Raw genomic sequence first — 16,393 nt, forward strand, 5'->3', positions numbered from 1 at the left:
ACTTGCACAATTGGTGACTGACTAAATACTTTTTTGCCCCACTGTACAGGTTAAATCCTGTTATAGCGAAAACCGAAGTAACAAAATTTTCAGAAAAATGAATACTTTTTGTGGGCCCAGACAAACGTTCATAGAACATCATATTAAACAAATCTCATTTTAACAAAATGTGAATCTCAGTATAACAGACATATTTTTGACCAAAAATGGCCACTGAAGATGATAATGCGATGCAAAAAATACTTGGTGCCGCTGCTACACATTCCATGCCCAGTCTCGGGAACCCTGCAATATTTTGTCTCAAAGAGAGAAAGAGAGAGAGACGGTCTGTTGCAAACTTTCCGGTCTCAAGCAGTCTCAGTGAGCGTATAGGCTCGTCATCGTACACATAGCCGAATTCTGACTCAGTGCTCCACTGAGCAAACGCATCCATGTGGGTAGTTGTGTTGTACTGTAGTGTTCGAGTTTCATAGCACTTCTCAAAGTTTTCTTTGAGATGAACAAATAAAGTGAGAAACAGTATCAGTTTATGCTGAAGAAAGATTTAACAATCCTGGAAAAAGACGATTCCAGAATGAAGAAAAAGGATGAAAGCATTTTGGAATTGCACCTTCATCTAACGTCTTGTTTTCATTCTGTGTTCATATCTGTATTTCTAGAATACTTTTGTTAAGATTTTATTGATTGTTGAAAAGCGCCCATGCTTTTATTTTACGAGTGATGTATGAGAGACTTATTTTTTGCTTTTTAGTACACTTTTTAACTTAATACAAGTGTGGTTTTTAAAAAGTATTTTTTATATTATATATTATTTTCAACTTTTTAGTCTTGGGTTTGTTTTAGTATAATTTTGTAATCAATATTTTAACACTTCCTTTAATATTTCTATCCGTTACTATCGCCATCTTGGGATTAATAAAGTATCTATCTATCTATCTATCTATTGGTGAAATCTTTATTCTTCATATGAAAATTTCATTTCTTAATTCACATGGATTAATTGAGCAATTAGTGAAACTGACTGTTGATTCATGTATTTTCATTGGAAATGAGTAAGTGTGCAAAATTTCAAATCATTTGGAGAATAGGAAGTGGGTTAAATATTGATTACAAGATTTGTACCAGACAACAAACAGGTGAAGTTAAAAGAAGAGTGGTAAAAAGTTACATCAAATGTTTCATTTCCAAATAAAATATTTTTTGCAGTATAAGAAGTGTTGTTTTTTTTATACAGGTATTGTCAAGCTTAGGTCACAGAGTTGCACAAAAGACAAGGAAAATACAGGTACTTTATTGCTGTATAGAGAAGGCAGGTACAGTCTCATGACTACATTCAGAATAGGAGCTGTTAGGAGCCATGGCACGGCGATCATCCTGCTTTAGCTCCCATCTTTAGATTAAAAGAACAGTTGCGGCTCAGAATCACTGCTGAGGCAATCACAGCCTAGAGAAGACACATCAGGACAGTGTAAGGAATCAAAGTCCAGTGTTAAATGTTAAACATTGTGCAGACAAGCATGGTACGTGGTAACCCTGATCCTGTACAGGGCAACCAATTGCTTTGCCCTTAGTTTACTGTTTACCTGACGCAGTAGAGCAGCTACAGAGCAGTCCTATATACATATAGTGAATAGGAGTGAAAGATGAATCTACTGTACAACTGTGCAGATTCTTAACCTCAAGACTATGGCTTACTGCCTTACTGAGGTATAAACAAAGCTTTAAGCACACAAAAATACACACGTACCTCTGCCTCTGTCATACAGTGGAAGCACAGATTGCGCCAGTGGCTCACATAGGGAAGAAGATAATTGTAGTTCACTGGGTTGCAGTATAAATGAACTCTGTCGCTTTTGATCAGTAGAATTACATCTAGAAGAATAAGATAAAAGGCATAAGTATACAAAATTTGTAATAAACTGCATCAATTTAGCAAGCAAAATAAATGGGAAAAAAACAATACTTGATTACAGCTAAGGAATATTTAGCATTTGTATATCAGGCACAAATCGGTTACAGGTTAACTATGGGCTCTTTTAGAGGACATATTTATTGTCTAAAATATAATGTCCTTATAAAATGTTGATCTAATTTTTAAATTAGCCTCAGGCTTAACAAAATAATCTATACAGTTTCATAAATCTACTAAAAAAAGAATACAAGGAGGAAAGGTCTTTCTATGGATTGTTTTCAGTGGGTGGGGGATGTTCAGAGTTGTAAAAAGTACTCAGAAATGATACTTGAGTAAAAGTGCAAATTTTTACTTTAATTGAAGTAAGAAATACTTGAGTAAAATTAGAAAGTAGGTTCTCTCAAAAGTTCACTTTATAATAAGATGGTGCAAGACTTTTTCTAGACAACACATTTTTTATTTTTATACAACATTCACACAATATTATTACTGCTACAGAATTATAAATCGTCCAAATGCAATCCTGCCTTTGATCAGTACATAACTGCAGTCAGTGTTACAGTAATGACCTGAAGTGTGCTACAAGTGAGTGTGGATAGGACTTATACAGTGCCGCCCCTACTGAGATACCCACAGCAATACTGTATATGAGGCACCTCTACTTCAGAGAGAACAATAATAACGTAAAGTATAAAACCAAGTAGGGAACATGAGCTTGTTCAGCATATTCAGCTTCTGATCTGACTCAAACAGCGCCAGTATAACTTCACACCCAACCTGACGCTGTTCGTTTTCAAATAATACTGCATTACTTCGACGATGTTTTCTGATTGGTACTATTCGCGTCATAAAATGATTTCTTCAAAACGTCACATATATTTGTCTCTTTCTTTTTTTAAAATGTGCGTTGTAGCACTCAGCAACTGGCCACCTGCATGTTCTTGCGCACACTAAATCAGACAGCGCCATATGCAATCATCAGATTCAAATGTTAACAGTTATATAGCACAGAATGGAAATCAGCAGTTCTTAGCATTCCACCTACTGTAACTTGCTTTCTTTTTTCTTCGGTTATAGTCTTGAATAAAAGTGCACTTGTTTTGTTATACTTTTACATCAACATATGTTCCTGTGTTTGAGCTACAGGGGCATGCTCAAAAAATACACGTATAATGCCACGAAAAGTGCATGCAGACACTTCAGTTCGCAAGCATTGGTACGACAATGCAGTCACAAGTACACTGCAGAGCTTTAGCAGTGTCAGATGGGGAGTGTCTGATGATTGCATATAGCGCTGAAGTTACTGCTCTTTACTATGCTTTCCTCTGCATGTCCTGGAGTACAAAAGAAACAGCATACAGCAACACGTGGGGACTGGCAATACTGGGAGGAAAAAACACGCGGTCGTATGTATCGTGATACACTGCAGAACTATAGCGTGTCTTTATGTAAAAACAGCAGTGTCAGGTGGGGGGCGGTAGGGATGGATCCTGAACGCGACTGAGACAATGAAAAGTGAATTTTAAAAAAATAAAGCTAACCTTTACAAATATCATAAATTACACCAGCTGTTACAGACTGAAATCAAATGTATTGTTTTATTCTAAAATAGTGAAAATAAGAACACTTCTCAAATGGGAGTTGTGCAGGATCGAACTCATGACCTTCTGATTCCCAGTCAGCGACTGATACTGTTGCGCCACGGAAGCAGTGATAGTTAATTTATATCAATGTCTCACACTAAGGCGGGTTTTTTTGGCGGTGGCTTTTTTTTGTACCTTTTGTGAAAGTGTTTCTTTGATATTTGGACTTCAGGCTTCATACATTATATAGTTTATGCCTACATTTTGTCAATTGCTACTAGAATATATAACACGTTTCTGTTTTAACAATGTGTTTACACAGATTACTGTAGAAATGCAACACATATGAAATGCGTGTGTTTCAAATAACAATCTTATTATTTCTACTCTAAAACTCCACTTCACTCCCAGGTAATCAATCAAGGCAAGAGCTGGGAAAAGCCTGTTTACGTTCTAAGTCGTTGGGGGGATGGAATAGCCGGCTGCTGGCAGCTTGTCTTTATCAGTACATTTAGATGACAAAAGACGCTGGCGGAGAGGTGAGAAAGGTTTTAAGAAGCGATTTAAGGTGGGCCGGATATACGAGTTTTTTCGTAGGCTCTGGTAATTCTAGTGTTAATTTCCAAACATAAAATAAAATTCCATTAGTTCAATATCCGCCACAATCTGAGAATCTTTTAGATGTATTTTTTGAAAACATCAAGCAAGCTTTCATGTGTTGAGTGAACACTCTGCCATAAAGCCCAGATAAATGGAGAGCTGCAGTAGTGGTTCTCCTTCTAGAAGATTCCCCCATCTCCATTCAGGTTCTCTGAAGCTCAACTAGAGTGATCAGAGTTCTTGGTCTAACCATGGCCCTTCTCCCACAATTACTCCATTTGGCTGGGCATCCTGGTCAAGGAAGACTCATAGTTGTTCCAGACTTCCTCCACTTAAGAAACATGAAGGAAACTGTTCTCAGGAACTTTCGAAACTGTGAGAAATTTTTAGTAGCCTTTTCCAGAACTGTGCCTTAACACAATCCTGTTTCTAGCTCTGCAGGCAATTCCTTCAATGTCATGGCTTGGTTTTTGCTCTGATACACATTGTCAACCATGGGATCTTATTTTGACAGATGTGTGTGCCTTTCCCAATCATGTTGAATCAACTGAATTCACCACAAATGGACTACAAGCAAGGTGCAGAAACATCTCAGTGATGATCAATGAGATGAGATGAATGGGATGCATACAAGCCATACTTCAAGTGTCATAGCAAAGGGTCTGAATACTCGCATCCATGTGATACTTCAGCTTTTTTATTTTTAATACATTTGCAAAATTTCCAAAAATCCTGATTTCACTTTGTTATTCTGAGGCACTGAGTGCTGTTTGAAGAATGAACAAATGAATTTAAATGATTTTTGCATAAGGTTGCAGCATAATAAAAAGTGTAAAAAGTGAACAGATTAGTATTTTCTCAATGCACTTTATATTTTAAATTGGAAAATTCTAATTCTCTGAAAAGATGTTTTGAAATTTCTCCCAAAATGTGTCAAGAATTACCAATTTTACAATAAGCATGCTGGGCCCGCCATTAGCTGCTTTATCAAATACTAGCTGTGCTACCCTTTGACTGAAATCTAAGCAATCAATGCAGACCTCAGCATTAACGTTAGCAGTGCACCATGCAATTCTGTGTCTCTGTTATACCAATTTTGTTGGTACCCCTCCACAAACAAGGACCCACAATTGCCTCTAAAATAACTTGAAACTGACAAAAGTAATTGGCATCCATCATTGTTTTTGCTTTAGTGTTTTGTCTCAATAGAATATGTCAAATAATAAACACAAATGAAAATGGCATGAACAAAAATGATGGGTCCCATAACCTAATATTTTGTTGCACAACTGTAAGTGGCAATCACTGCAAACAGGTGATTCCTGAAGTTCTCAGTGAGACTTCTGTACCTGTCAACATTTGTGATACCAATTAAGGAAAACATCTAGGTTTTAAAAATGATAGTAATCCAATTATTTATGATCTAGACCACTTTAGAGTATCTCTGTAGAATAAGCAATACTTATCTCTTTTCACATTTGCTTTGTTTTACACAATGACATATCAAAGACATGCAGATATACATGGAACAGTTGTTTTTCACTTAAATAACTTTTCAGGAGACATGCAGCACTTTTTCCAGTGAGTTGTAACAGTACCAACAAATGTGTACATGTCTATGTCATTTTGTATGGGATTAATAATATCATTGTTAATATTTGCGGCAAGTCATCTGTTTAAATGACAGAGACACAGCAAGCACACAAACACAATCTTAAATTAAGGTGGATAAAGAACTGTGCTAGATGGAGCTCTCTACTAATGTTGCTCTTGATTTGGTTTGATTTTGAATCATATTGTTTGTATGCATTATGCTATTCGTATCTGATTGTGACATGTTTTGCTTTAATGTTCTGTTTATCGAAAAAAAGAAAAATTAATTTTAAAAAGCCATTTTTATTGAGCTAGTGATACATGAGAATTAAGTTTCCTAAATGCCTGCATCATCAGGCAACACACACACACACAAGCAGTAACAATTAGTTCATGTCCATTCGCTAAATAATATTTTAGATATGATGAAAAGCAGACATATATTTTCCTAAAAGTGAAAAAAAAATACATTCAAACACAACCTTTTACTATGTGGAAACACAGTAATGTAAAGGTTTAGTGCTACTGCTGGGCAACTCCAAATGCTTCAAATGCTAGCCAGGACACAGTCTGCATGACTTTTATTCCAGATACTCTGCTTTTTACTCACATTCCGAAGAAATACATGTTAAGTTAATATGTTACTTCAAATTATCTGTAGGTGTGTGTCACCAGCAATTAATTGGCACCTGATTCAAGAATGGACAGTTGTTTAAATACCTTGTGAACACCAGGCGTCGCGGTCACCCCATTAAACCCAACAGACAGATACGCAGACACAGAATAAAAGCACAAAGAAGTTCCTTTTAATTCTTTTCCTTCTTCACAGTGCCTTTCAAGCACCACAGTCACCATAAACACAATAAATAAATCAATGCAATTCTCTCCTCCACACTTCCCAGCAAGCTCTGTCTTCTACTTCCCAACTCCAGCTCACTTGCTGGGTCTTCAGTAATCCTTTATATAGTCCTTGACCCAGGTCAAATGGAAGACTTGAGGTATTCTTCAGCCCGGAAGTACTTTGGGGCTTCCGACCCCATGACTTGAGAGTACTTCCAAGCTATATGGGAAATACAAATCCCTAGATCTTCCTACAACCTCTCCTGGCGGCACCCACGGTACCCAGCAGGGCTGTGCTGCCAAACTACAAATTCCATGATGCCCTGCAGGAAATCCGAGACACCGCTATGCTGCAGGGAACTTGCCATCTGGTGTCTTGGGGGAGACAATGTCTCACAGTAGCTGCCTTCCCCCATCCTTCTTCTCTTTGGGCGTCCCGGCCGGGTTGAGCAGCCGGCCAGCCGCAACAATCTATTATAGAGTGAAAGCATTCCCTATTACAGTTAATATAGAAAGGCTGAAATAAGTATACATACAATTATTACTAGCTTAGCATTTTAAATAAACAATCTTCTTATATAATACGCTATTGTGGCTGTCAGTTTGTCTGTCCTGGATTTTAAATCACCTGTAGCTCACAAACCGTTTGACCTATTGACCTGAAATTTGGTACACATATATTACTACTATGATGATTGACCTCCAAGATTATTCCTCTTTTTATTTTTATTTTATTGTAGAATCAACTCTTGGCAGCAGCCAGCATGACGGCCGTGTGGTACATGTGTACGGGCGTCATTCTCATTCCTACCACCTTCACTGTTACTTCACCTACCTCTTCATATCTTAAATCATTCTTAAGGCAGATTGAAGATTTAAGTGCCAGCTTAAGTGAAAAATTAAGGAAAATGTACTAAGTAATTGCAACACAAACACTGACTGTTGTGATGTGAAATTTTGCATACAAGATGATAAATATTTTGTATGTCTATTTGTAAATTAGGCAAAGCAATGTAATATTAGTGTTACATTAGTGAGACGCATTCATGTTTAACCCTCTAGGACTAAGTCAGGAAAGTGAATTTTACGACAGGGTTGGGGGAAGTGCCTCAAACAAGTTTGGCCAATATTTCTCTGCTGGAGTCTCTCAGTCAAGCCCACAGGAAAGTAAGGCTGCCTAACTGCCAAGCTTTACCTTAACACATGGTTTGGAAAGCATGTGTGAAGGTTTTCTGTCCCCCCCATTGGTCTGAAGTATGGCTGTTTAGAACTGGCTTGTATCAGAAGCCTTTAAGTACCATGACGCCCTATTGGCTATAGGGGTTGGACAGAAAATGTATAAATTTGCTTGCTTTACCTCTCGTTCTCTCTCTCTCTCTCTATACCAAACTGATGAAAGACCATCTCACACCATGATCTGAAAAGGACAACACAATAAAGAGCACAGCTCAGCAGCCATATTGAGACAGGCATTCGGCCTGTTCTGAAGAAAGCTGACCACAAATGATGCCTTAACTAGAGACATTTTAAGTAACTAACAAGTCTGTGTGCCGCCTGAAACTACACATCACCATTTATCAGGTTGTACGGTTGCCAATATTCAAATGTACTTTGCATATTGTTATTATTTATGAATATTATCAATAATACATTATTTAAATTGTAATTTAACTCCTGCTTGTCTTTTACTACACCTACAGTAATTGCCCAAGGTTATAGTTGTAAATTGATTAACTTAATATGAAAGCCTATTTATACATGACAAAGCAAAACAGAAGTTTAAAAAGTCATCATGCAGAAGAACCTTGCACAAAATGTCTCATTTCAGAAACCTTAGCCTTGTCTCCAGGTAGAAGGGATTGTGTTTCTTTACAAATTATGTATAATTATGTGACCCAATAAAGATACTAAATGCCCTTACCATCCAGGACCTCCTCAGGGAACTCACATCTCTCCAGATCAATGGACTTCTCACTGTATAGTCCAAAAAGCAGGTAGTTTGCCAGTTCACTGCAGCCTTCATTGTACCTGCTATCAATCCCTGCAAAAATACATTTCAAATTTTTACATCTATCTTAAAATAGAATTATATATGTGGATTCTTTAAAAATAAGTGTAACATTCAGTATGATTAAACTAAACAAAAACAACTCAGCATTGTTCAGTATTTCCTTCTGCTGTTTTTTTTTCCCCCTAACACCCTAAAAGAAAGCATTTATTTAAAATACATACAATTTGTCTGTCTATGCATATGAATAAATTATAGTTTTATATTACTGGGACTTTCATATGCAAAAGGAAATGTCAAAGAAAAAAAACACTGTTCATCCAGTGCTAACAAAACTGCAAGTTCGTACTTGCATGTTCAACCAGCATACAACTGGTCACCACTCTTGGATTTCATCCCATCCATCCATTTTCCAACCCGCTGAATCCGAACACAGGGTCACGGGGGTCTGCTGGAGCCAATCCCAGCCAACACAGGGCACAAGGCAGGGAACCAATCCCGGGCAGGGTGCCAACCCACCGCAGGACACACACAAACACACCCACACACCAAGCACACACTAGGGCCAATTTAGAATCACCAATCCACCTAACCTGCACGTCTTTGGACTGTGGGAGGAAACCGGAGCGCCCGGAGGAAACCCACGCAGACACGGGGAGAACATGCAAACTCCACGCAGGGTGGACCCGGGAAGCGAACCCGGGTCTCCTAACTGCGAGGCAGCAGCGCTACCACTGTGCCACCGTGCCGCCCAGTTACAACCCCTCTTCAAGAAATGCATTATGGAAAAATAGTACTGGTAACAGTATCAATAAGTATCAGTATTGATAATCAGTAACGGTAGCGATAATATCTTAATGATGCCCATTTCTAATATCTACTGCTACTGGAGGAGGCTTAAAGGACTCTGTTGTTCATAAGGCCAGTGAACATTTTAGTCACAGATGGCAACAGGAGGAACAGATTGTGATAGAGATATTTATACAAGTTTGAGTTGGTGATAGTAGGTAAGTGCATTAAGAACCTCAAGGAAATCGTTACAGGAGCACCTACATCAGCAGGCTCATGAAGGGTTATTAGGATACAGTTAGCTTCTGACATGGGTAGATAAACTAGTACTTTAATTTTATAATAAACTACTTTTATCTATTTTGGGCCTTGTAGTCTTTATTTAGATTCAGAGACTTATACAGTGAACCTCTTTCTGGCCACAATGTTTATGAATATAATATTTAAAAAAGGAAAATTAAAACGCCAAGACTACAAAATGTAGGTAGGCAGGCAGGCAGGTAGAGTGTCTGTTTAAGCTCTGGTTATGTTTTATGCGTTATGAAAGCTTAATAATAGCAGGTCAGATAGTCTCAAGGATTAATCACAATGCCATCAGATGCTGAAAACAAGAAAAGCCTTTCTCACTAAAGGCCTCTTTATGACAAATACAGCAACTATAGCAACAATTGTGTGACTCAGTTTTTTATTCTCCTGCTGTTTGTAATAATACAGATAACTTCTGCAATAAACATAATGAGACAAAATAGTCATCAAAATATAAAAACAGAGCAAACACACTCAATGTTTTCACATTATAAAAATAGAGCAAATAAATATAACCCAACAGATCCAAAAACATGACAGGCAGCCACAACAGCCCAGCATCAGGTATTAAAACTTTCTCAATATAACTAAACTTTTTTTAAGAATCTGTAAACTGTCATTTTGTTCAGAGCAAAGCTATGTTGTTACAGAGATTTAAAAAACAGCAATTCACAATTTTACTTGGAGATCACAAAACTGCTTAGATTTGTTATAAAGAAAAAGTCTTTTAATGGAAAAAAAGAAAGATTTGGCAAGTAAATTAAAGATTAGTTGAGCTCTCTCTCAGCAAGCTTACCAAGAATGCAGAGGATACCATCTGGCTTTGTCTTGTTTTCACTGCACAGGATTGACTGAATCCTCCGTAGACGGGAACAACTACAGTTTGGGAAAAGATTATAGAAATTGTTAGATGATAAACAGATAAAAATCAATAAAGTGAAAAATAGATCATAACCTAGTGAAGATAGTAGAAGGATATATAAAACCAATTAGGCATTGCTTAAAAGATTTTTTTTTTTTTTTTAAGAACATAAGAGGAATGTATTTCTACAACAGTCATATACTAATGGAGTCAGTGTAGGGCTGCATCAGCATGCATCTACAAAGAAAAAAAAGGCAAAAGGTTATTTTCACGTTGAGAAGGAAATACGTTTAAAGATGCAACATTTCAGCTGTATAGTCTTCATCATGGCACACATAATAAGGGCTATAAAGTCCTTTTTGAAGTCTCTCTCACTCTCACATAATCAAAAATACTGTACCAGCAAAACTTTCTATACAGTACTTACACACAACATCACCCTACACTGAAAAAACTAAGACTCACACATGCAACTAAATTTCAAACATTTTCCAAACTTATTCAATTTCCCTTTCCTCTTTATTTAATAGAATATAAGTCCAGTCCAGGAAACAAATGACAGCTTTAATGCACTATCAGGCTTATATGCAGTTCAAATAAAATAAACATGAAACATCACAAATTAAGCTCACTCCATTAACTAAGAAACCTTAATATAAGGATACGACACAACTGTTTCCAGATTATTATTTTTACATTAATACAAAATGAGAATTGAACAGGCAACCTGGTAGTTTACAATCTGATTTAACTATATCAAAATGCAACTTCTGAATCAAGTTCACGTTTATTGCTATTCACACAGACTACAGTGAAATTCTTTATTTTAATTCTATCAAAATTTTAAGAGAATGCTATTATACAATATAAATTATATATTATAGCTACAAAACGTACAGAAAAAATGTTAATACTGCACAAATGAGTATTTACTTCAATGTGAATAGTCAGTATCCACTTTGGAGCTCAGTAGAACACTGGCTTAATGAGTAACATATAGCTTCGATATGTTAATACCTTTTATACTATGCTATTGGGAAATATAGAAAATGGTTTCTTTTTAAATGCTATTCTTTTGCCCAGTATAAGCAATTTTTTTCTTTTGATTCAGCTTCTAAAGAGCTACTGGATATCTACTAAAAATGCTTTATCTTCATTATGTTCTGCGTTTAAAAGTTGAAAAATTATATTACAAGTATTGCAATTTTCTGCTTTGTAATTATGGCAAGTGACAAAATGCCCTCTATCCAACACAGACATCTGACTAAACTGTAAACAATATTAGCCTAGAATGCACACAGACAGAGGTAAGCTGGGGAAGGAAGTATGGCTCCCAGTCATCATCATTAACATCATCAGTGAATAAGGCAAATAAACCTGTGCGCCAATTTTTTCTTTGGTAACTGTTTTAGTTACTGCTTTTAGTCCTAATAGAAAAAACAGTATATTAATTATGTTAGACCTTAGTGCAGCATTTGATACTGTCAAGCATGATATCGTACTGTATAGAATGGAGAACATTCTGGGCAACTCCAGCTCTCCCCTCCAACAGTTTAAGTCTTATCTGACTGGCAGGCAAGAGTTTGTTAGTCTTGGCAACAGGAGGTCCAGTTCAGTGCCAGTCACACAAGGAGTTCCGCAAGGCTCTGTCGTTGACCCTCTGGTCTTCTTTATCTACATGCATCCCCTTGGCTAGATTATTCATATTATATAGCTTTGGACTGGGATATCATTTATTTACAGTATATGCATATGATACTTGAATCTATTGCAGTCTTAAAACTGAAAGTTCAGAGTTTATCAGCTCACAATTTGCCTCTTTGAAAACCTCTCTAACTTTTTAAAATTAACTAACAAAACCAAAGTCATGCAAATTGAGCTTGTCATGCTAATTGGCACTAAAGCTCAACTTAAGAACATTTGCTCTTTCTCAATTACCCTTGTTGATGATGTTTTCAAATGTTCTTCTTCTGTTAGGATCCTGGTGTCTTTTGATTCCTCCTTTTCTTTTTCTACCCACATTCATCAAATTAAAAACTTGCTTACTTTGTCACATCTTGTTTGCTCATTCCTCTCCTGTTACAATGCTAAGAAACTGGTCTATAGTTTTATTACATTCTGAATTGACTCTTAACTCAATCCCTCCCTGGCAGGTGACCCTTCTAATCTGTTAACCAGAGCGCATATTAACCCTTTAACCGCCAACTCCCTAAATATTCCCCAAGCCAGGCGAAATCTGAACAATTTTTGTTTTTTTACTTTTTTACATTTTTTTTACATTTTTTACATTTTTTCAAGCAGTATTGACCACTAAATGTTGTGCAAGTTGCCAGTGTATACACGAAATCTATAAATGTAACCTGAATTCTCAGCTAAGCAAAACATCTTGATACCAAACCGTGCCCTTTTCAATGGTAGATACTGTCGAAACTGTAAGCGGCCCTTCCACGACAATAAACTTTCATCAACTGCAACTGACGGTCCTGGCATGTAGGGCAACTGAAATGCTTCAAATAAATGATCAATCAAAGGACGTAGCTTGAACAAGTGGTCGCGGTTTGGATCTTTCTTATCTGGCTCGTTTCTGTTGTCATTCAAATGAAAGAATTTCAGCAGCAAAGAGAATCGGTTACGTGTCATGACAGCTGCAAAAATAGGTGTTGCATACATAGGATCTGTAGACCAGTACATCTCAATATCTGGTTTTCTGATTATTCCCATCAACATCAAAATCCCAATGAATTTTTTCATTTCGTTTTCATCAGTGTCAAACCAAGCACGAACACGGGAATGTGGAGGTAAATTGGGATTTTTCTCAATAAACTGTGCTGCATACAGATTTGTCTGATGAACAAAATGTCTGATCAAATCAGGTGACACAAACAGCTCATAAAACTGCTCAGCAGTGTGATTGTTTACATCAACAATAAAGCCACACGTTCCCTCAAACGAATGCAGAAAAGGTAGTTCACCTCGGGCAGCAGCCCAGCTGAGATGCTGGGGATACACCCACTCAGCGCCGTCATCCGATGCGTCTTCATTCACAATATCATGCAGCGCACGTTGCTGCTCATCACTGTCACTAAAATCTTCTTCAGAACTGCTACAATCATGATCAGAACTGTCCAAAATCGCCTGCAAAGCCTCACTTGAAGTCAGTTTACGTTTCGCCATATTCACAGCTGTTACATGCGAATCACGTCACATGACCGGCCAAAACAACCACAGACTTGTCGAAATACAACGTAGTAATAATACCCACGCCAAACCGTCAGTTATACTACTTGCCAGGCATTCATATAACCACAGGCAAATGTGCCGGATAATTCCGGCAGTAAGGCGTTAGCATTAAAACAGCGGTGCCGGATATATCCGGCAGAGGGCGGTGAAGGGGTTAAGATCTCAAGTTGCCAGTCTGCTTATGATTCCAAGGATTAATAAAATAACAATGGGAGGTCGAGCTTTTAGTTACAGGGCCCCTAAACTGTGGAATGGTCTGCCTGCTACTATAAGAGATGCCCCTTCGGTCTCAGCTTTTAAATCCCGGCTGAAGACTCACTACTTCAGTTAGCATATCCTGACTAGAGTTGCTGATTAACTGTACATACTGCATCTCGTGGGAAATTGTGGGAAAGATGGGTCCTTTCATCGGATTGGCTGGTCCAGCGCTGTTTCAGCCGTGGAATGGCCAAATGGGGGAGGCAGCTTGATGGACGAGGTCTCTAGGACTCTAAACATATCCAAATCTTATTATGTGATATCATCTACTCTGAAATTCTGCTCCGTACTTCTAAACTTTTTATAATGTATTGAGGATTTGTTCTGTGTATTGTATTGTATTGACCTTCTTTTGACACCCACTGCATGCCCAACCTACCTGGAAAGGGGTCTCTCGTTGAACTGCCATTCCCAAGGTTTCTTCCATTTTTGCCTACAAGGTTTTTTTTGGGAGTTTTTCTTAGAGTCAAGGCTGGGGGACTGTCAAGAGGCAGGGCCTGTTAAAGCCTGTTGCGGCACTTCTTGTGTGATTTTGGGCTATACAAAAATAAATTGTATTGTTATTGCAGCTCCTTTTGGTTTAAATCTCTGTTTTAAGAGTCCTTATGCAGGCCCATAACAGCAAGCATGTACTCATCCTGTTCTGTCTTCATTGGCTCCCTGTGCCTTACTACTAATAACCTATAAAACTTTAAATGGCGATTCACCAGACTACATCAGTAACTTCCCTATGCTCCTGTTTGCCCACTAAAGTCCACTGAGTCTAGCAATCTAGTTAAGCCCCCAAACTAATCTGCGTTCTACAGGGTAAAAGAACCTTCAGCTCTAAGGCTCCCAGACTTTGTGTTTGTACTACATGTTATTTATTCAGGGCTTTCCTGTAGTATTCTGATTTTTGTATTTCACTCTGGTTTATTGATTATTCTGTTTCAATTGTTTCTATTTCCTGTATTGATGCAGATATTACTTGTATCCAATCTTTTATGTCCTGTTGTTGCAGTTTGAGCATGGTAAATGTGCCATACAAATAAATATATTAGGATGTATAATATACAAAATGTGGGCGGCACAGTAGGTAGCGCTGCTGCCTCACTGTTAGGAGACCTAGGTTCGCATGTTCTCCCAGTGTCTGCGTTGGTTTCCTCTGGGTGCTCTGGTTTCCTCCCACAGTCCAAAGACATGCAGGTTAAGTGGATTGGAGATCCTAAGCTGTCCCTAGTGTGTGCGCACCCTGCGATGGGCTGGCGTCCTGCCCGGGGTTTGTTCCTGCCTTGTGCCCTGTGTTGGCTGGGATTGGCTCCAGCAGACCCTCGTGACCCTGTAGTTAGGATATAGTGGATTGAATAATGGACAATATACAAAATGTAATACATGTCAGATCACTGCCATATACTGAATTGTGGTTTTTTTTTTTTTTTTTTTTTTCAACTGTATTTGGAGAAATGTAATATGTACTCAGTGCTCCACACCAAACACACACACAGTACCTGTTAGATTGCTATTCATTTTAAGCACTTGCAATTAAACTGATATTTCTACTCACATGCTATACAAATGTGGATCTAATATCATGATAATCTTCTGTTATTCCCAGCAGCACATCAATTTTTGCTATTCCAGGAAAGTCATTCACCTTCCGGTTTCATAACAAATGACCTAGACTTTGGGGCAGAATCAAGTGATGCACACTGCAGTGGTTTCTTAGCTCTAGCTCAGCTTGCATTCTCTCTAATTTTCCTCTTAACACTAACTGCCACTGCCATCTGAAATATTTTAAAACAGCACATAAGCTAGTATTTATTATGCTCCTTTACAATATCACTATTTTAATTTTGGAGATCCCGTTATTTTTGAGAGTCACTTATGAATTCAGTCTGGGGTGATGAGGACTCAGATTGATGCTGCCTCATAACTCCCTTTCTTCAGAAGTTTAAAATTTTGTTATAGCCAGATACATTTTTTACATAGCACAGTCAGCCATATCACACCAAGATCTAGTTTGAAATTAATGCATTGAGAAATTACTTCAAGATGTACCAAAACTACAAGTTCCCTCAAGTGGTCAGCACTAAGTTACAAATATTCACTTCTCTGAAGGGGAACTCACAAGCTGCACAACACCATTTGCAGGACATGAGCTTTTAATCAAGGTCAGTTTCAAGCTAGGGAAAAATCAGACATCTACTGAACTTGGAAAAGATGGGTTCTCACTTCTAAGATCTTTGAATGCTTCCTCACTCTCAACTGCCATTTCAATGTCCAAGCCTCTACCTATCTGCTTCACCCTGGTATAACTACTCTTGGCATCAACATTCTCAGGAAATGTGGTCTTTTATCATGAAGGTTATTCATGTTCTTTGTCCAGTTTCATTGGACAAAAATACCCATCTAATGCTCACCAT

The 16,393-nt window shown here is 37.8% G+C and overlaps 1 protein-coding gene across 2 annotated transcripts in view; it reads right to left on the reverse strand.

Annotated features, from left to right (window-relative positions):
- Positions 1-16,393, reverse strand: part of dnaaf9 (dynein axonemal assembly factor 9) — a 172,934-nt gene that overhangs the window by 139,929 nt on the left and 16,612 nt on the right. For both annotated transcript variants that reach the window (XM_028801454.2, XM_051928226.1), the window contains exons 2-4: positions 10,428-10,507; positions 8,450-8,569; positions 1,748-1,872 (exon numbers count right to left, since the gene is read on the reverse strand). In XM_028801454.2, the coding sequence (XP_028657287.1) occupies positions 1,748-1,872; positions 8,450-8,569; positions 10,428-10,507 (325 nt within the window). The remainder of the gene's footprint in view (positions 1-1,747; positions 1,873-8,449; positions 8,570-10,427; positions 10,508-16,393) is intronic.

This window comes from Erpetoichthys calabaricus, chromosome 5, assembly GCF_900747795.2.
Source record: "Erpetoichthys calabaricus chromosome 5, fErpCal1.3, whole genome shotgun sequence".
Classification (NCBI taxonomy): domain Eukaryota; kingdom Metazoa; phylum Chordata; class Cladistia; order Polypteriformes; family Polypteridae; genus Erpetoichthys; species Erpetoichthys calabaricus.